Here is a 24124-nt window from a genome sequence, read left to right on the forward strand (position 1 = left end):
TTTGTCCAACGTATTGGTACCATGTTGTCGACACCTGTATACCCTGGGCCCAGACTCTCAATACCGTTATTCGTACAAACTCGGTTCAGAGATACCGGTATACTAGCTATGTTTATAATACTCAACTCAATCTGCCATCTGACCTTTTAGAACCCTTGAGCTGAACGTGAACTGTAAAACTCAACTGATTTACATTAAAAAGGGTATAATCATCTAATTATAACCTTGTTTTATTAATAATTAGAATAATATTACAAGAAACATTTTTAGGTATTCACAACCCATTATTATATCAGGTGTGCAAGCCACTTGAAGCCAGTGACACAAAAACTGAGCAAACTGGAACTTCTCTTGGTTATAACACAGAGCTCAGACACAATCCGCCGCAATTTGTAAATAAGAACGTTTAACGTCAGCACGTGCTTCAAACCTTTTGTTTCGATTAATTAACTCATCTGGATATTCTCTTTCCGTCCCAACAGTTGAACGCTAAACTACAACTGCAATTCAGCTCGACTTCTAACGGGAAACAATTTTTTTGATAAGCAATGCAACTTCTATAAAGTACGATTATTGAAACATTTATAACGATCCCAGTTTAAAACTTGCATTAACCATTGCACTTTTAAATGTTGAAGCTTAATGAATTGAGATACATGGCTATACATGTGTTTACATTGTAAAAGTGATGGATTAAAGAAATCACTAAATGAAGAAAACGAAAATAACTTACAATAGCCGACTGGACTATATGTCGTATTCTCATCCGGGTATCTACGTACTTATCCATGGTACGTCTATGGTGCAGAATTTATATCTTCACATCCCGTTCAACAAGTGACAATAATTATCTAAAACAGATTACTTGTCTCGAAAACCTTTTGTAGAGGCGAGAATGAAATGTCTGTATCTTTTAAGCGTTTGGCACAATCAAAATAAATCCTAGAAGTGCTTGTAATGTCACTTTAAATTGGCAGTTATCTTTTGGGGCTCCAAGCTGATCAACTATAGCGTAATTCACATTTTACATCTTCTATAAAGTTAGCGATAATCCGATGTACTCTCCGCTCCAATCAGGCCTCGTTACAGACCTGTTTGTCTCCGAATCATTCTAACAGAGCTCTGTGTCAGAATCAGTGTGAAATCTGCCAACGAAATTGACATTGTCAATATATCGTTTAGATATATATATATGGCCCGGCCTATTACAGCCAGCCGCACACGACAGCTACTGAACCACCGCGGTGTATTGGAGAGTTGCACTCATTATGGAAATAAATAATAAAGAGAGGGGGTTCGATTGATTTGGGGGAGATTTGTTCCAATACGTTTTCTCACTAACGCCTGCCTGTAGCTGACAAGGACTACCTCGGAGATTCTATTTATGGACCAATGTTTGTCATCCGAGCTATAGACACAGGTATCTTATAATCAAAATATTGAACTCCGCTGCCACTCGAGGCTTGATGAACGCGGTTGTAATAGTAACAGTTGATTAGAATCTATTTTAGTAAATATGAACGGAGTTTTGAAAACTCGTTCGATTTTTTCAGTGACCATGTAACAATACATATTGTGTAGTAATGGGGAAACAATTGTAAACTATTAATAAAAATCAATTTCAGATATCATACATATCTACAGACGATGGGGCATGCGCAGGGGTCGTGTCATTTAAAGTGATAGGAACGGTAGATATCACTTTATACACGTGCTGTCGACTATAGCGCCTGGTTGGCAAATATCATCATAGTGCATACTAATACAGCGGATGTTTAGAGTGTCAGAAAGATAATTCACAGAACCTTCTCGTCACCAAGTCCTATTCCGAGCCAACTCCCGCAAAAATACTCATTTCATGAATGAACGTTACTTTGACTGCGTTTACTACAACTGCGAACATTGTTGGCAACCAATAGCAATATCAGTGGTTTTCCTGTATAGGTCTTTTAGATTAATATTACATCAGCACATTCAAAAGAACACTTAACAATGTAATATAATATTTATTAACAAATGGGGGGGGGGGGGGGGGGGGGGGGGGGATCTTTTGAGGAATCTTTTACAAGACAATCTTAAATGTTTGTACAGCCCAATCGTTAGACATCCATTCATGGTATTGATTAAACATGACAAAATGTCGTGTTTACATAACATAAATGTCAATTTTAATACAAAAGATGTATCCACCACGCACAAGTACTTCCTTTTTGAGGAACATCAATGAGGTTATAGTTTGTTGATATCCACAATAAATAAAAAATAACTTTCCTGTCATCTCCGTTGTTCATTAAAATCAATATACCTTCATTTATTTCAATTGACGTATTTTACAATTTTCAATTGTAGCGACTTCATTTATGTGGTTCGTGCGGTCTGACTGGCCATTCACATTCCATTTGTGTGGTACGTGAGATCAAACCAACCGCCCACCTCCTATTTGTGTGGTACGTGAGATCAAACCAACCGCCCACCTCCTATTTGAGTGGTACGAGCGGTTGAATTAGCTATACACGGGATTGTCAGAAACATATTCCGTTAATATGCAATAACTGGGCACATCATAATACAATTATCCTCACTTATGCGTGATTTTCTATCAGCTCCTTTTTCTGTTATGTCTATCGATAAGTACACGTATAATTATCGTGCATGACAGATTGCAAAATGTGGCCGAATTTTGCAGATTTCCAATTACTTAGGTTTTGGTGAATATTTCTCCTTTGAGATCAACTTAAGAGTGCTGCGATGCATTTCGTTTGATGTCCCCGACATACACATAAGGAAAATACAGAAGATGAGAGGTACCATAGTGCTGAAGCCTCTATGTGATGCGCGGTCATATTTCAACTTAACATTATATGTACAGTACATTATACATGTCCACTGTATCTTCCTGAATGTCGTAAGGCGACTAATTGTCACTGTTACCACCCATTTATCTCCCCTCCCTATCCATATCCTTCTGATCTCGACCATTGACGATCTGGAGGAAGAGGGGTCCCGAAGGTTTGGGACAACATACAGCCTAGGAATAAAATTTCTTATCTATAATATACTATTGATTCAATAAGGCAGATAACTTTAAAAAAAATGGTTACATATGTCTCTACAGGAGGCAGAGAAAGCAACAACAATACGTACATAGATCTCTACAGGAGGCAGAGAACAAAACAACAATACGTACATATATATCTACAGGAGACAGACAGCAAAACAACAATGCTTACATAGATATCTACAGGAGTAAGACAACAAAACAACAATGCTTACATATATATCTACAGGAGTAAGACAACAAAACAACAATGCGTACATGTATGTCTACATGAGTAAGACAACAAAACAACAATGCTTACATAGATATCTACATGAGTAAGACAACAAAACAACAATGCTTACATATATATCTACAGGAGTAAGACAACAAAACAACAATGCGTACATGTATCTCTACATGAGTAAGACAACACAACAACAATGCGTACATGTATCTCTACAGGAGGCAGAGATCAAAACAACAATCCGTACATGTATATCTACAGGAGGTAGACAACAAAACAACAATGCTTACATAGATATCTACAGGAGTAAGACAACACAACAACAATGCGTACATGTATCTCTACAGGAAGTAGACAACACAACAACAATGCGTACATATATATCTACAGGAGGTAGACAACAAAACAACAATGCGTACATATATATCTACAGGAGTAAGACAACACAACAACAATGCGTACATGTATCTCTACAGGAGGCAGAGATCAAAACAACAATCCGTACATAGATATCTACAGGAGTAAGACAACAAAACAACAATGCTTACATAGATCTCTACATGAGTAAGACAACAAAACAACAATGCTTACATATATATCTACAGGAGACAGACAACAAAACAACAATGCTTACATATATATCTACAGGAGACAGACAACAAAACAACAATGCTTACATATATATCTACAGGAGGTAGACAACAAAACAACAATACTTACATAGATATCTACAGGAGACAGACAACAAAACAACAATACTTACATAGATATCTACAGGAGGTAGACAACAAAACAACAATACGTACATAGATATCTACAGGAGTAAGACAACAAAACAACAATGCTTACATATATATCTACAGGAGACAGACAACAAAATAACAATGCGTACATAGATATCTACAGGAGGTAGACAACAAAACAACAATTCTTACATAGATATCTACAGGAGGTAGACAACAAAACAACAATACGTACATAGATATCTACAGGAGTAAGACAACAAAACAACAATGCTTACATATATATCTACAGGAGACAGACAACAAAACAACAATACTTACATAGATATCTACAGGAGACAGACAACAAAACAACAATACTTACATAGATATCTACAGGAGGTAGACAACAAAACAACAATACGTACATAGATATCTACAGGAGTAAGACAACAAAACAACAATGCTTACATATATCTCAAAAGGAGTAAGACAACAAAATAACAATGCGTACATAGATATCTACAGGAGTAAGACAACAAAACAACAATGCTTACATAGATATCTACAGGAGACAGACAACAAAACAACAATGCGTACATAGATATCTACAGGAGGTAGACAACAAAACAACAATACGTACATAGATATCTACAGGAGTAAGACAACAAAACAACAATGCTTACATATATCTCAAAAGGAGTAAGACAACAAAATAACAATGCGTACATAGATATCTACAGGAGTAAGACAACAAAACAACAATACGTACATAGATATCTACAGGAGACAGACAACAAAACAACAATGCGTACATAGATATCTACAGGAGTAAGACAACAAAACAACAATGCTTACATATATATCTACAGGAGTAAGACAACAAAACAACAATACGTACATAGATATCTACAGGAGGCAGAGAACAAAACAACAATACGTACATATATATCTACAGGAGGCAGACAACAAAACAACAATGCTTACATATATATCTACAGGAGACAGAGAACAAAACAACAATGCTTACATAGATATCTACATGAGTAAGACAACAAAACAACAAAACGTACATGTATATCTACAGGAGGCAGAGAACAAAACAACAATACGTACATGTATATCTACAGGAGTAAGACAACAAAACAACAATGCGTACATATATATCTACAGGAGTAAGACAACAAAACAACAATGCTTACATGTATCTCTACATGAGTAAGACAACAAAACAAAAATGCGTACATGTATATATACAGGAGTAAGACAACAAAATAACAATGCTTACATAGATCTCTACATGAGTAAGACAACACAACAACAATGCTTACATAGATATCTACAGGAGGCAGAGAACAAAACAACAATGCTTACATATATATCTACAGGAGTAAGACAACAAAACAACAATGATTACATAGATATCTACAGGAGGCAGAGAACAAAACAACAATGCGTACATATATATCTACAGGAGGTAGACAACAAAACAACAATGCTTACATAGATACCTACAGGAGGCAGACAACAAAACAACAATCCGTACATAGATACCCACAGGAGGCAGACAACAAAACAACAATCCGTACATAGATATATACAGGAGACAGACAACAAAACAACAATGCTTACATAGATATCTACAGGAGGCAGACAACAAAACAACAATCCGTACATAGATATCTATAGGAGACAGAGAATAAAACAACAATGCTTACATAGATATCTATAGGAGACAGAGAATAAAACAACAATGCGTACATAGATACCTACAGGAGGCAGACAACAAAACAACAATGCGTACATAGATATCTACAGGAGACAGACAACACAACAACAATGCGTACATAGATCTCTACAGGAGGTAGACAACACAACAACAATGCGTATATATATATCTACAGGAGGCAGAGAACAAAACGACAATGCGTATATATATATCTACAGGAGTAAAACAACAAAACAACAATGCGTACATGTATATCTACAGGAGAAAGACAACAAAACAACAATGCGTACATGTATATCTACAGGAGAAAGACAACAAAACAACAATGCGTACATATATATCTACAGGAGTAAGACAACAAAACAACAATGCGTACATATATATCTACAGGAGTAAGACAACAAAACAACAATGCGTACATAGCAGAGACGTTCCTTTTTAGGAACACCTGTTGCCCCATTACAACACTGAGAGTATTTTAATTATTTACTGTACTGTGGATTTTTGGATTTTCAATTTGCTGTAAAACATTACGTTTATTTTTGTTTTCCAAAACACCTACAACGGTCTACTTGAAGTTGTTCACTAAGTTCCCCACTGTGTCATGTATACTACATGTAACAGCACCGGGAATGACGTTTACGAGAAATGACTTGTATCCTTACTGTCCATATACCTCTCGGTTTAGACGACGCTACCGGGGAAGATTTTACAGACATACTTGTATCAGGACGAGACCACATGCACGAGCTGCGGGATTAGCCTACACGAGGAAACACTCTATGCATAATTAAGCCAATGCTGATTAGATAGACTCCAGCGGCTAATACCAACACAAAACTTAATTTACTATCGTAGACTTCAATATGATTTATGATTATTTTGGTATATTAGATTTTCCAAAATGTTTTTAATTGATTAAAGCTTTTTTCATCGTGCATATTTAGTTGCTTTCTTAAACGACCCATTGAAACATTATGTGAATACAGTAAATATTACACGTTTTTATGACTTTTGATTTCTTCACGACGCCACAAATTTACTGTCTCTTGGTACACGTAAAAATGCCGAGTTGCTTTAATCAGTTTGTCGCCTCGAGCTCCGCGCTTGGTGTGACATAAAGTTTAGGTAGATTTTTATAGCAGTGCTAATTATAAAAATCTATATCACGTTCTTTGAGGGTCATGCGTACACAGGATTAATCTCGATAATCTACGGAGATGAAGGGATCATGATAGATCCGCTTCCGTGCCGAATCCCACACGATGCCAGCATCCGTACCCTAATAGTGGCAGCAACAAATTGCTCCCTTGACAGTTTAACTCCAGCGACCAAAGAATCTGTGCCCAGAAATTGTCGTGATCTCAAATAAATAAAAAGGAAACGTGCATGATGTAGCGAAATGCGTAAACCAATTCCTGTTACATATCCTATAGTTTAATCAGTGGAATTTCTCTCTTGTGAAAGCTATAAATAAATCATGATCTTCTCATTTGTTTCATGGGACAGAAGGGGTTATCTGAGCATACGAACTCTGGTGAGATGCTTCACAAACAATTAAACTGTATATTTAGAGTAGCGATTCAAAAAAAAATGGCGGAGGAATAAAAATGCCGCATAGATATGTAAATCATAAATAATGCATCTATTCAAGTTAAAAATACGTATGGAAAATTGAAAAGATTTCGGACGATCATGACTAAACTCCTACAGGCGGGCATCAACATCGGTGTTAAACATGCAAGATGTTCAGAACTGCTTGACAGGATGCAGTCAACTTATTTACGATCGCTTTTTGTTTAGTCCCCGTAGACGAAATAGTTTACATACGTTTATGAATATGTATAGGGTTCTCAATCCGTGTACATATTTTTTCAGTCTTTAAACAGGATTGTAAATCTGTATGACATTGACCAGGCGGGTGTACAGCAGTAAGGCTATCCATCAGCTATCATCTAAAGTACAGTTAAGTAATATAAATAGTATACAATAACGACACATATCCGGAGCGTCAGTCCGGAATTCAGTATTAAAGTTAAGGTCGGCAGAGGCCCAAGTTTCAATAACGCTCCTTAAAGCCTTTCTATTTTTTCTATTTTTAGATATAAAACTTTATCAAGTTAAAATTCATAATACCCTATGAGTTTATCTTAATTTAATTCCTTTCAAGACTGCTCAGTTACGTCAACAATTCATAATTAAAACATGTAATAAACATCCAAAAATAGAACGCGAGCCAATCCTGCACGCGACGAGTTACATCCCCGAAATACAAGCTCTTTTGAGCTTTTGTTACTCTGTTGTGTATATTCGACGTAAAATAAAGTTTCTTGTATCTTGATAATAAACAGAAAGGCAAAGGTTTGCTTATTAAATGCAAAGAAGTGTCACTGTTAATTCACTATCCGTTAATTTTGTCTGACAGACTCACATAGACTCTTTAAAATTCGTAGATGATGTTGTGATTTTGCCCATCCTTTTCCTGGAGTTGCCTTCGTGACAGAAAATATCTGTTGTGCGTCTGATTGACTTTGGGCTTCTGATACGTGGCTTGATCGCGAATCCGCCATTCTTCATCAAACAAACCAGTCTACGCAGGCATGTACGACACATTTTCCGTGGCTCATTTACATATAGAGACTGGAGCACCGCATTAGAGATTCCCCGTAATTAGTGGATAGTTTCCCGGTTTTAATTATATTATGAAATACTACGATTTTGACTCTCATATGATATAATCATTAGGGAATATATTCTATCATTCAAGTTATTTTTGTAATTTTGTCATAATTGATATGTTACGGGAAAATAGAGAGGCTTTTTATCTCAAGCATTTCTTAATGATTTTGTGAATTTGGAGGTGTTTTTTTTGTTGTTTTTTTTTAATTTACCTGCATACTGATGTAATAATGACGTTAATGAATTGAGACTTTTGTTGTGGTACTTCGTATAATCCCGTTTTCCACGCTGTCAGAATCTAACCGAGTGGTAATGCACGAGTTGTATCCCTTTAGTTAAGTTTTGTCTGTGTCACTTAGCACAGGGCATCGGCGATAAACGGAAACAAGCAAGGAAGAAATGGCCATTGACATTCTAACTGACACAATGTGTCGCTCTGGATTTTTTTCCTTCTTTTTTTCTATCTTTTTTTTCCCCAGCATGAATCAAATCCAGATTGACCTATAACTAAGGGGCAATATAACGCGAACGGCAGCTAATCATTGCCATATGATGTCTGATTTCTTCAAAAGGGTCCATATTGTCAACGATTTTAAATTTTTAGATATCAAACAAATACAAAACAGGGAAAAAACAGAACTCAGAAATGATGGAAATCAATACAACAAAAGGAAACATATTAGAAATATAATGTTAAGCACCATGAACTCCAAACAAAATATCGATATGCAGTGTATATCAGGGTCTGGTGTAAAAGATGTCTCCCATCACAACTTGTAGAACTCGTCATGTCTCCCGTCTCCACATGTGGTACCCGTCATAATGTCACACATCACTACATGTACAACCCGTCATGATGTCTCCCGTCACTATATGTAGTACTCGCCATGATGTCTCCCATCACTACACGTACAACCCGTCATGATGTCTCCCAACACTACATGTACAACCCGTCATGATGTCTCCCATCACTACATGTACAACCCGTCATGATGTCTCCCGTCACTACATGTACAACCCGTCATGATGTCTCCCATCACTACATGTACAACCCGTCATGATGTCTCCCATCACTACATGTACAACCCGTCATGATGTCTCCCATCACTACATGTACAACCCGTCATGATGTCTCCCGTCACTACATGTACAACCCGTCATGATGTCTCCCATCACTACATGTACAACCCGTCATGATGTCTCCCATCACTACATGTAGTACCCGTCATGATGTCTCCCATCACTACATGTACAACCCGTCATGATGTCTCCCATCACTACATGTACAACCCGTCATGATGTCTCCCATCACTACATGTACAACCCGCCATGATATATCCCGTCACTACATGTACAACCCGTCAAGACAATATAATATAGTAACATTTCTGTAATTAGTTCTATACAAAACGTACCAATTCTGTTTTTCTGAGTGTGATAAAAATGTATGGCAGTTCAATAGTCGTTTTATCACTTAAACCACAAATAATAGAACTACATAAAATATTTTTCTTGTAAATATTTTAATAGAATGTAATTTAAACATTGATTCCATACATAAGTAAATATTATAAATAAGACATAGAAATAATTGTTGTCATGCAACTTGAAATCATCAAAGTTTTGAATTAGGAAAGAAAGTTAAACGAAGTTACACGTACAATGTACGTGCTTCAAACGCGATCAGGAAATCTTCGTGGTATGCTGTAAATATGGCGACAATTTACAAAGTATTTCATCCATTTTCTGTGTAACACTACAAAATCTGTTCGACAGCAGGAATTTCGACGATTACATTATATTATAAATTCTCATACATCTTATCAACAAACTTGACAGATTATGAGCCTCTTGATTAATTGAAACAATTTAGAGGTATTCAACATCCCTTAATCCGCCTCCGTAAATCTGTTCATAGGGCCCTTTTCCATCTTTCTCGTAATACAATTATGTATCCGTTCACTATTCGGAAAACGGTCCTCCACCTCCTCCTCCTCCTCCTCCTCCTTACTACTGCCTCAGCCCACTCCATCCTCCTCTAATCTACACTCATCTGCCCTCAGCTCGTCCTCCTTATCCTTATGTTGCTGTCTACTCATCCAGGAAATGAGACAGTCGTCCGCTGTGGTCCTCAGTCCGGCCACGGTCAGTTGAGGGCGGGAAAGTTTTGGACAACCGACAAGACTTGGTGTGTCGTATATATCATTGCATTCGTCCTCTGTGTCCATAACACAGCGAACTCCCTTGGCAGCTTTCGGACGGACATTTGCGTCCGCGGTAGAACACCCGGGGATAGACTGTGCCACCAGAAGGCTGCTCACATCATTATCAAACGCGCGTATCTTCTTGACCATTTCAGGTGTCCGAGCTCCTCTGGCCAACATTGGGTCAGAATCCGATCCGCTACTGCTCACATCTGTAGCTGATTCCTCGCCATCCTCATCGCTGTCGTCTGAACAGGAGTAGATCTCAACAACATCTGAAACATCGTCGCTGTTGATGTAGTCGAACCGTTTGTAGTCCTCCACTTTTCGGATGATTGTCCTGGTGAGGCGGCCGTCCAACACTGGCGATTGCTCCCCTGTCTCTCCCCTTCTGTCATGAAAGCTATCGACCGTGTCGTGTCCTCCGACAACAAGAAAGTCTTCACTACCGGAGTCTGAGGCACAGGTCTGATCAGTATTACTTTTTGTATGGATGACGAATGTTGTGTTGCTGATAGACCTAGCGAGACGAGGCGGGACCGGACTGCTTGGCCGTGAGCAAGGCTGAACTTCTACTGTGCGGACAGCAGGACGTGGGCTGGTCTGTCCGTCCGACTCTTGTGATTTTACTGACGCTGGAGAACCTATCGGACTTCTAGATCCTCTCCTGATAGTTTTCACCACTTTGCTGTGTTTACAACCCATTTCCAAACTGTATATGACGTTGAACGCGTAGAATTTACTGGAGAGACGAGAAGATTTAGCGTATGTCGTTGTTAAAGGTGCATAGAGATGGGCGATCCCGAAATGCACACGTAAACAATACTATGACGTCATCATGATTATCACGTCATCTCAAGTATAGAACAAGTAAACAATACATGAGATGTAAGCGGCCTACTGAATAGAACGCCCTTCTGCATTTTTATAGAACCGTGTCGAAGAGTGTAAGACGGGTTTCACATGTACGGGGTGGTCAGCTACACAATTAAATCCCGGTTCTCATTAAAAACTACATATGTTAAGATGTATATTTATCCGCCTCTGCAATGAAAACCAGTTGAACCCAATCTCTTTTTAAAATGAATGAGCATGTTGCATTTAAATAATCGGAATAAACGTTACTGGTAATTTTATAAGGCTCCCCCTCCTTTTTTTATTTTACTTTAAAACTAATAATTTTTTTCTTCTTTATTTTATAGATTTTTAACTTTCCAATTCCATTTCATGTAGACGACTGACATGTCCGAAGATTGATATACATAGTAAACTGTTGTAACGTTACATGTTATTGTATAAACGTCGGAATATTCCTGAACACCGGCAGACATGATTCACCATACGAAATAATAATTGGAATTCACGTTAAATCTTATCTTTATTTCTACCTGACTATGAATAATTAGGCTAACATTCGTTGTAACGCCGGCTACAACGATACAAGTACAGTTTTTAACGTTACCATTACGAACATATTTTCACTCAGCTCGAAAATGTACGGATATTTTTCCAAAGTTAAGAAGAAAAAATCCCTTGTTTGACATTTTTTAAAGTGGGGGCAAAAAGATATGTTTGGGATTTAAGTAGAAGCTAATACTAAACGTCCTGTATTGAGTGGATGTCGTTTACACTAGGATATGACAAGGTTGACTTGCAATGAAAACCATGCTTTTTGAGGTCATCATTGCAACTTCCGGTTTGGCTTTTTGGCACTTTCCATAAGCGTGGGAACATTTGAATGATGGCGATAAACATTCACACAACAGGGTCGAGACAGGAAACAACAAATATAAACACAGAACTTTCGAAATCGTCATTCAGGGACAATATGAGAGAAAAACCAACAAAGTCCAATTCAGAGAAACATGGAACAGATATCAATAGTAATTGTATGTCTGTCTATTGATATAATTTCGGAACCACTAGTTCCTCCCCGCATAGCTTCGTGGAATTTTTGTAAATGTTTTCTCATTCAGTAACAGCTAGGTCCTACCAGGGTGTAAACTTATCTTTAATGTACACACCATATAAAACAGTATTTTAGTATTCCCACAGGGACCTTAGTATTAGTAACAATGAGCCAAACTGAAGTACACATTCTGTCACATATAACTTACTCCCATGTCCCGGGGTATCGGCGCGAAGTAAAACACATTAACGTTAACGATACAGCCTTTTTTTTTTTTTTTTTCTACATGACTGGATGTTTATTCTAGGAGTTCAACAAAAATAGTAAAAATGTGTGAGATGTATTTAGATATATGCAAAGTGTATTACTTTGGTTACAGTACATGACCTAGAACCCTTAAAACAAACATATGTGACGTCATGTGAACGTCAAATACCTATTCGTTACATTCCCATCTATCAGAGTTAGTTCCCTTTGTTCCGTTTTATCATCCAAACGTTTTCAAGTATCAAGATATAAACAGATTTTGGAATTTATCAATTCTATTGAAAATTAAGTAATTTTATTTAATTTCAGTAATACCATTTGAATCATAAAATACATGTACACACGATACAGATATATACATGTGTGTATCTATATACAAATGCACTGTACCGGGTACATCAGGTCTTGGCGCACAATCATGTTAACACTACACTAGAGTGAACTCCGTGGCTAAAAGATAATGACACAATGACACAATGACATTGTCTTTGTCTGTTCACTAGACTTCGTGGTCCATTCTAAACATCGATACCATATTGAACTTTATCCTTTGACAAAATCACAAAAAGGCACTTACATCCATTCCTTTTGACCAACCCCTTGCTAAGAAAACGCAATTAAATATGGTTAAATCAAATAAAAAATCCGTTCGTTGAAAAAACCTTAGCTATTTCTTAAATTCGACGGAAAGAGCGAAGCTTAATCGAAAATCTATGGTTTATTCCTTGGGCGAGCGACACGAGTTTAATCTACGGAACTCAAGTGTATATTCTTTGGGCGAGCGACACGAGTTCAATCTACGGAACTCTAGTATATATTCTTTGGGCGAGCTACAAGAGTTAATCTACGGAACTCTAGTATATATTCTTTGGGCGAGCTACAAGAGTTAATCTACGGAACTCTAGTATATATTCTTTGGGCGAGCTACAAGAGTTAATCTACGGAACTCTAGTATATATTATTTGGGCGAGCGACACGAGTTTAATCTACGGAACTCTAGTATATATTCTTTGGGCGAGCTACAAGAGTTAATCTACGGAACTCTAGTATATATTCTTTGTACGAGGGACACGAGTTTAATCTACGGAACTCTAGTATATACTCTTTGTACGAGCGACACGAGTATACTCTACGGAACTCTAGTATATACTCTTTTGGCGAGCAACACGAGTTTAATCTACGGAAATTTAGGGTATGCTCTTTGCAACTAGTGGCTTTAAATACTGTTGTTATAAACATGTGCCCAATCCTTTTTGCTTTGATTTTTGGCTATAAAAATATGTTTTAATCAAAACTATTGTCAATAAACCCCCCTACTAGGAGTAAGCTGGTTCCATGACGTCACAAATGAGGTGTTTTTCTTTGTGAAATTAATAAAAAAAAAAAAAAAAAAAGTGGGTTGAGGGACAGCTAAAACGTAGTCACTTTTGTTAGAATGTTCAGAGCTGTTTTTTTTATTATTTGAAACGTTTACTATGTTTAATACAGAATACGCGCACATACTCACTTTGAAAAAATGTACAATGACACGCGTATGGCAGTTTTGGTCTAAAAGCAAATTGATCACAAATTTTGAACTAGAATTGAAATGTTTATAACCCTTTTCGACGCTAAATTTATTAACCTGGCCTGGGCAATTCCGTCAATTCTACAGCACAAATATATGATCATTTTCATAAATCCAAATAAACAAAACGGATCTCGTGTCTATTGCACAAAGAACGGATAGTATCGTTTTGCGCTATAGTGGACAAAGTGCATTAACATAACACATATGAGTGGTCGTGTGGCACAGTGGTAACACACTTGTCTTTCACCTAGGGAGCGCGATGGCCGAGTGATTAAGGTGTCCCAACACTTGATCACTACCCCTCCACCTCTGGGTTGCGAGTTCGAAACCAACGTGGGGCATTTGCCAGGTACTGACCGTAGGCCGGTGGTTTTTCTCCGGGTACTCCGGTTTTCATCCACCTCCAAACCTGGCACGTCCTTAAATGACCCTGGCTGTTAATAGGACATTAAACAAAACAAACCAAAACCTAGGCGGCTGGGGTTCGATTCCCTGATCGGGCGTACATTGTGTAAAAAGGTACATTGTATGGGGTCACCTGCCCGACCACGTGGGTTTTCTCCGGGTACTCCGGTTTCCTTCCATAGTTACCCCCCAATACGCTTCAATCCTGGCCAACAAGCATGATAAACATAAGTTGATATAACTTGTTTCGCAATTGTTGTAAACAATAAAGTTTACAAAATACAAAACGCATACCTGGTAAGAACACCAAGACAGGAAAATATCGTTAGATGTATTTTCTAGTAAACAAAACGGATGTTCGGTCTACAGCTCTAAGACTAATCATATCATTCCGTTCTAGCAAAACGGCCTTGAATATTAATCTAGAGTAGTAATTCCAGACTCCATTAATGCTTCATACTTTACTGATGTAGTCAATATCAAGAAGGATGATATTAAAATGAAAATATCACTTTAAAGAAAGCAAAAAATGATGAATTACTACAAGTAAAATAAAGGCACACCTACCGTTGGAACAATGACATGGTTCGATTCCCGGGCGTCCATGACAAAGGAATGAAATTGTCCTTATAGCGAGATGATGTTTTTGTCTAGCTGTTGAAAGCAGATGTTTCTCTGTTTAACTTAAGAGTAACATTGATAAGCATGCTAGCATCAGAAGTCGATTTGCCAACTAGAGTCAGCAAAGATCGAGTGGACAATAAATAATGTATGTATGTTACAGTGGAATATGAAAGTTAGGTGATGGGTTTGTTAGCATTGTGAACAACTTCATAGTAATGTATACAGATATCCAGCTGTACAATAGGAACGACGGATCGATGTATACAGAAATGTGGACAGATGTTGCACGCGGATCAGCCCTTACCTCCATAACCTACAATAAAGGCCATTTGCTGTGAGGACTCAATCCTATTGTTCCAACTCCTGAACTAAAAAAACTAATTTATTCCTGTGTGTAGACTTAAATAGTTTATAGATTACCGTAAACATCTGTAAACTATATGTGTGTAGGTATGTACCGAAAGGTCAAGGATATACGTGGCAATAGTTTGTACAGTACAAAACCCGTCAATATTTTGCCGGAGAAAGTGACACGTCGCATAATTACATGTGGAGAATTTATATGTAATGCAAATAACATTACTGACGTTTTATAAAGTTGTTTTCGTTTCGAGAGTATATTCCCTGAAAACATTTTCCATTTTACAACAATTGCGAAACAAGTTATATAAACTTATATCAATCACTCTTGTAGGCCCGGATGGAAGCGTATAAGGGGTCTAAGTGTGTGCTCGGGTAAGTTGACCCCATACCTTTTCGCGTCCGATCGAGGAATCGAACCCCAGTCGCATTATGACTGTGCTGCCTGACCATCAATAATACAGATCTGTGTTTAACACATGGTACATGGAAGTAGTTCGATACGAGATATGACTCCACGTCTTTGCGACATTCTGGCGTCCCTAAAGCTACTGTATACTACTCTCACAGAATGATTGACTTGAACCAAGTCAAGTTGGCGAGCAATGGAGAAATGGCCAGTACGCCGTTTATATTAGGAAACGACTATAGAGCGTGAAACCTCGTTGTGCTTGAAATATTTTTTTCTTCTTCAAAATTTGAAATTTTTAATGTGTCTAATTTCGTTTGTTCTTACGAAACAGTAAAAAAAAAATCATAATTCAATAATTATTTGCTTAAACATTAGAATACAGAAAAAAATGTACAGCGATTTCAAACAACTCCAATGGCTGATGTATATATGTGGAGTTTTTGCTTGGCTTATATTACCAGTATGGTATAAAGTGTGCCAATAAATGTCATTAAGCCGGCGCCACTGTCGTTCTGATTTTACCAGATCCGCAGAGTATGAAGACACAGACGCTGTATTTAATATTCATGTGGCACAGTGTTGGTCGGTAAGGAGATATAACTGTCACACATTAACAGTACATTAATGTGACAGATATATACCAAACATAACTAGGTAGGAATTATTACGTAAATAACAATATTTCCCAAATGTACAATTTAATTTGTTTTATTCTGCAGTGAGAGTATGGCAGCTGGGGGAATGATTGTATTGTGGAGTGTGGTTACTGTGTTCCAACTGACGACGGTTAAACTCTTGTCCATATATAATGTTAGAGAGATTGTACTTTTAATTCCCCCGCGAGTTTACAACCCCTCCACTCATATTTTTTTTTACAGTGACTTAACTCCCCTGGGTAAATACGTGGCCATAACGTACGAATGTATTATTATGATTGTCCCAGGGAGTTTTCAAATCGATTCATATCTAAAATAATATTCATTTCGTCATGATTTTTCAATTTCCAGTGAATTGTGGCAATTATAGTTGAACCGATTGTGTTTTAATGTTTGCTGATTATTTTTATGTCATTGAATCGAATCCACAGTATATATGATGTAGCTGTTTTATATGTATCAACACTTACACGGTATATATGACGTAGCTGTTTTATATGTATCAGCACTTACACAGTATATATGACGTAGCTGTTTTATATGTATCAACACTTACACAGTATACATGGCGTAGCTGTTTTATATGTATCAACACTTACACAGTATACATGACGTAGCTGTTTTATGTGTATCAACACTTACGCAGTATACATGGTGTAGCTGTTTTATGTGAATCAACACTTACGCAGTATACATGGTGTAGCTGTTTTATGTGTATCAACACTTACACAGTATACATGATGTAGCTGTTTTATGTGTATCAACACTTACACAGTATACATGGTGTAGCTGTTTTATGTGTATCAACACTTACGCAGTATACATGGCGTAGCTGTTTTATATGTACCAACACTTACGCAGTATACATGGCGTAGCTGTTTTATGTGTATCAACACTTACGCAGTATACATGGCGTAGCTGTTTTATGTGTATCAACACTTACGCAGTATACATGGTGTAGCTGTTTTATGTGTATCAACACTTACGCAGTATACATGGTGTAGCTGTTTTATGTGTATCAACACTTACGCAGTATACATGGCGTAGCTGTTTTATGTGTATCAACACTTACGCAGTATACATGGCGTAGCTGTTTTATATGTATCAACACTTACACAGTAACCTGCTTCTGTTCCAGAGAAACAATGAACCACGTACCTAACTCACATTTTCATTTCGGAGTGTTTCTCAGTAGTAAACATACATGGTATCGTCACGTTCACCGATCTATCAAAATAATCCCTCCCAATTGAAAACAAAAACTTCGTAAGGACAAATCCAATGCTACAATAGAACCTCGTTAACTTGAAATCAGACTGGCCATGAAAAAATCGAACTATCCCTAGTATTGGAGATGAGCTGCTGGAACTTATTTTTTTTACTTCGCATTAAGCAGGGCCGTCTTCGAGTTATCAGAGTTCGAGATAGTGAAATTTGACTTAATATTTATGGCCTTCATTAGGCCAACTCTCCAATACATCTCCTGTACCTGAGATGGCTGTACTGATGAACTGTCAAAACCATTTAGAATGGTATAGAGTCGTCCCTGGTCTTTCTTTTGTAGCTGTATATGAGGCAATAAAGCTTGAACCTAACCGCGTATGTTGAACATTAATACCATAACTATTCTAACTCTCTATTGAAGGTCAACACTCTAACTTCGCCGTTGGTTTCCCCCGGCGCATATGTCGCTAAGATTTCGATGCAAACACAATAAAATCGGACAAGGCATAACACCTACCTTACATACAATATGGATAGATGAGATAGTATTTATTTACCCCCAAAACACCCATAAAGTCCCATATCAGTGTCATAACGCTGGTCAAAATTCCAAAGGCGCACGTGTGAACCCTACAACAAAGGCTCACAAATGTATCCTACAAGAATTAAGGCGAGCGTGTACATATATTACTCTACAACAAAGGCACACGTGTACATTACCCTACAACAAAGGCACACGTGTACATTACCCTACAACAAAGGTACACGTGTACATTACCCTACAACAAAGGTACACGTGTACATTACCCTACAACAAAGGCACAATTAAGTGTGTGCTCTACACCAAAGACATGCATCCAACAAGAAAGATGGATGTGTGAATCCGACAAAAAAGGCAAGCGTGTGCACTCTGCAATAAAGGCGCACGGGTGTACAGTTCCATACAACAAAGGCGCACGTGTATACCATACAACAAAGGCACACATGTGTACAATACGACAAAGGCACCCGTGTGTACAGGCGGGAAATTGTATGCATCATCTGATGAATACAATGACGTAGATGGTATAATGTATATATTTGTACTGTGTTTTCGACGAAATACACAATGGTAAGGTGAGATCAAGGACGGGCCATCTTCTCCACACGTTAATAAAGATGGGCCCGTATGGATAGAGGACTTAACAAGAGAGTACGTTGTCTGCCAAGATGTACCTTGTCTTTATTAACAGTTTATTAGATAGTATTGAAATAAAGAGAATGATTATACACATCACTTTGTACAGTGAAAGTCTGTCTCGGAAACTATGTAGAAGAAGTGTTTACATGTAGGTAAATCCCAAATTACCTAGCCGAATATTGGTACCAGTTTTGTAACATACTGATATCAAATTAACAATAATGACCTAAGTGTGATTAGCATACAGTTGTATATGTTTATGTACATTGTAGTACCATTGTTTCCTTCAAGGACCTACGTCATTGCCAGTTACTTCTCCATATACATTCTCACTGTCACAAACACCATATTGAACGTTTTTATTAAATCTGCTCTAATATATTATTTTATACCAGTTATGACAACGGGAAGCATATCGGGACGAATACACCGGAAGTAAAGCCATCTCCTGTACCACACATGGGACATGTGTTTGTATCCTTATCACATATCCTGGTAGTCATGTTTCAACGACCATAAAAAGTACAGGCTGCAACTCAAAAATTAACATCCAAAGTGATCCGAGGACGAATGTCAAGCACCAGCTAAAAGAAACGTCCAGTGGAAGAAAATGAAACGAAATTGAGGAAATACCAACTCTTTGCGCTTCCTGTGGAATCCAACTCACGTCACGAGTTTACCATCGTCCGTATGTATACGTGTACCAGAGTTAACATTTGAGGTGTTTATTGTGGAATACGGAAAAATTAACTTGGTATGCGCGGCTGTGTTTCAAAAGCAACCACAGCGATAAGGCCTATACAACGATACAAAAGCGTTGTACCATGTACAAAGATACAAATTGTATAAGTGTACTGACATGCAGACCACAGGGACCATTAACTGACATATTCCTAGCAATATCTCTAACGGAGATGACATCTTGGCGAAATTTCTGTTAATTTAACAAGCCGTTGTCACTTTCCAATAATCGAAAATTTGCAATGTTGCATGATTTTTTCCACAATCGACGATTACAATTCAAGTCATGAACTTAACAGCAGAGCTGCCAGAAGGGTTACGATTTTGACTGTGCAGTTTTTCCTAATTTGAATACTAATGCTGTTATATTTGATAGAGTTGGGAAGGAAACAGTCGATATGAATTAGCTCCGAGGTGTTTAAAGCATGACATAATTGGAAGAATAATAACTAACCTGATTAACCAAGGCGTTATGTGCAAATAGAACGTCACTACACGTAAATCGTTCATGTTTGAGAGGTTCGATCGTTTGTAACGCCTACAGTGTTAACAGCTTCAATTCCCCGTGTCAGATCAGGTCATTTAAATTCCGCGAAGGTGGTCAGGCCACCCGGCAAGAGCAGGAGCAGGTGCCCTTACTCCGTAATATCAACACATGATATGGTAGAGAGAGTATGGTGTTCAGTCTAGTCTTAGCTGCTTGGGGAGAGTCAAGAACTTAGAAAAGCTAGAGAAGTATCTGATAGTGTGTGGAGAGTGTCAAGACTTTAGAAAAGCTAGAGAAGTATCTGAAGACATTCAGCGAAAGTAGAGCTACCTGGTAGTTTGGCCTTTTCAGTGTCACCCAGAATATCTACGGGTAAACGATTACTTACCAAATGATCGGAACTTTCATAGAGGAGATCGACCTTGTTCAAAATGTCACGCCTCAAAAAATAACATTCATATACATTCTCTAAACAAGACAGAATACAGACTTAATGACGAATCGATAGTTCTAACATGGAGATAATTAAAATAGTAAAAACCGATCTAAAACCTTAAAGCATCTTATCTATTGTATATGTACGCTGATTTTCCTGCCGGGCTGATTGGGTATTTATGGTCTAAAATATATCTGTAAAAAGATCTGAAGTTCAATCTTAAAGTTGATAAAACGAAGACAAATGTGGTGTGTTCTAGTGGGGTAAGCGTCTTCTGCTTTATCGACGACACGCGCCATCTACATGTAGGTACATCCAGGGAAGGTCACGTTATCAAAAGGAGATCTGGGGCGGTCACAACGGAACCGTCAGTCCTTGCGCATCGAACGCGCCAAACTTGGTATCGCACAAGGTACAATACAATACTTCTATGTTACATCCTCTTCGACCTGGATCTCTCAGAACACTATTTTTGTCAGCAGTCGACACCTATCAGGGAAATAATGAATATGACGGAACAGGTAAGCAACACAAATTGAGGAAGAAGGGAATGCTACTGTCCAACAATGGGGAACAGCAAACTTGTTATACAGAATCGTCTTACAGGGTACGATTGTGTGTAGGGGGGACATGTATCAGGCTTTTCCTTAAACCTTGTTGTGTTACAGGCAATGACAAGTGAAAGAGTATCCGCTCTATTTTGTCCTGACCATAGACAAACATTGACAAAACTTCAGAAACAGTCTGTCATAGCTACATATTAAGTCATGCCATGTCATTTCATATTAAACGTTTCTGAGTACACGAGAGCGATAGCAGTGACTCTTTAGAATGGTTGGCAATTTTTCGTTATACATGAATAATCATTGGAGCATACTAATGTACGGATTACACACTGCACATCAAGGAGGATATAAATTCACTACGCCATTAACAGGTGTAATGTACTCATTGTACACATGTAACACCTACTACTAACAATCTAACCGTGATTGGTCCTTCAACTGACAAACCATGACAAACCGTCATCTATCCTTCAACTGACAAATCATGACAAACCGTCATCTGTCCTTCAAATGACAAATCATGACAAACCGTCATCTGTCCTTCAACTGACAAATCATGACAAACCGTCATCTGTCCTTCAAATGACAAATCATGACAAACCGTCATATATCCTTCAACTGACAAATCATGACAAACCGTCATCTGTCCTTCAAATGACAAATCATGACAAACCGTCATCTGTCCTTCAAATGACAAATCATGACAAACCGTCATCTGTCCTTCAAATGACATATCATGACAAACCGTCAACTGTCCTACAAATGACAAATCATGACAAACCGTGATCTGTCCTTCAAATGACAAATCATGACAGACCGTCATCTGTCCTACAAAAGACAAATCATGACAAACCGTGATTGGTCCTTCAAATGACAAATCATGACAAACCGTGATCTGTCCTTCAAATGACATATCATGACAAACCGTCATCTGTCCTACAAAAGACAAATCATGACAAACCGTGATCTGTCCTTCAGATGACATATCGTGACAAACCGTGATCTGTCCTTCAAAAGACAAATCATGACAGCGCGTCATCTGTCCTACAAAAGACAAATCATGACAAACCGTCATCTGTCCTGCAAATGACAAATCTTGGCAAACTGTGATATGTCCTTGAAAAGACATATCATGACAAACCGTGATCTGTCCTACAAATGATAAATCATGACAAACCGTGATCCGTCCTTCAAATGACAAATCATGACAAACCGTCATTTGTCCTTCAAATGACAAATTGTAACCTTTTAGTCCAAACAACTAATCATCTAACAACCAATCTTTAACCCATGCCAATATACATTTTCCCCAAAATTTTATGCTTCAATAAAAACGTACGTATCGACTTTGTTACATGTTTCCTTTTTTAGTTATATCAAAGCAGGGGTTCGACCTTGCAGGATTAAATGTCTTGTGTACGATACACCAGAGCAAATTTAAATGTTCATTGTGTATTGAAATTGTAGAAACGTGACCAGACAACAAAGCGAGCGGGGGTGATAATTATACACACACGACCGGTCCTAGTGTCCTTTACCAGAGGGTCCACATGCAGATCTATATTCTGTTCAAACTTTTTCCTCATTTTATCAGCTGGTTACAATTTCGTGTGTGTCGGTACTTTTTGCTTTTTATTGAAGGCTGACCAAGGCATACGAAGAACATATAAAGGTATGCATCAAAATATGTAACTGACCACTCGACGTCCAGTATCTCAAAACGAACCCAATAAATGCTTCTTTATTATTAATAGTGGAAAGTTGATGTTTCAAAAGACACATACTGATACTATACAGCGGCCGGGGAAATGTTCATTTCCACAATTATGTATTGGCCATGTTACAACTAACTTGTAATTTTCGGAAGTTAAAAATTGTGACGGATTTATTTTTAGTGAATAAAGACAGAGTGTGTTCTGCTCACATCATCCGGAAACTAATATCCATAGCAAAAATTACACGAACGCAACCAGATATTTACAGAACAAAGCAAAAAGCAAACTAAAAGAACATTTCACTTTGGATATTTATTTTAAATCCATGCTTGGAAAATGTCATAGTTCATAAATTGCTTGAGCTCTGTACATGGTGAATATTGCTCTTATCGGGCCGCGCAATTTCAATGTAATGATTCAGCGAGTTTCTGAAATATTCCTAAAAGGTGGCGTATACAGTGATAAGAACCCCTGGATCTCGGAGGTATTTGTCTTTATGTGACAACAATTACCATAATTATACTTCAGTAAAATATCATAAACCACACACAGTTGCATATATGTACAAAATGAGAGTTTTTTTAACGTAAAATTTTTCAAGTTTTTAACACTTGCTTGGATCGGAACATATTGGTTACGACTGAATGAGTTAAAGAGAATGACTAGGGTATATTTTAAGTTATCACATCAGATACTAATCACTGGCTGCTTACAGTCTTACCTTTGTTAGACTGTAAATACATATATTCTGTCATCAGTTTTAACAAGTATTAGCACGGACGTGCACGTGTCCTAGATTTATGATACAAGTTTTTCTTTCTTATTTCAAATTTCAACAATTAAAGAATGTTTAAAAAATCCAATATGAACGACAAACATTTTATTTAATGATCAATCTACAGTTTAGCGTCGTTCCTTCGCCAATGACCTCGACGCTTCCTATCAGTTGACCGT

At 37.7% G+C, this 24124-nt stretch overlaps 1 protein-coding gene across 2 annotated transcripts in view; it reads right to left on the bottom strand.

Moving 5' to 3' along the window:
• Positions 1-24124, bottom strand: part of LOC117337147 (small conductance calcium-activated potassium channel protein 2-like) — a 63687-nt gene that overhangs the window by 38172 nt on the left and 1391 nt on the right. Inside the window, exon 1 of one of the 2 annotated variants that reach the window (XM_033897983.1) lies at positions 734-1194. The exons of the other annotated variant lie outside the window; for it this stretch is intronic. Coding sequence (XP_033753874.1) covers positions 734-790 — 57 coding nt within the window. The 5' untranslated portion in view covers positions 791-1194. Of the gene's footprint in view, positions 1-733; positions 1195-24124 lie in introns of those variants that run through there. 2 annotated transcript variants of the gene reach the window in all.

This window comes from Pecten maximus, chromosome 11, assembly GCF_902652985.1.
Source record: "Pecten maximus chromosome 11, xPecMax1.1, whole genome shotgun sequence".
In the NCBI taxonomy this organism is placed as follows: domain Eukaryota; kingdom Metazoa; phylum Mollusca; class Bivalvia; order Pectinida; family Pectinidae; genus Pecten; species Pecten maximus.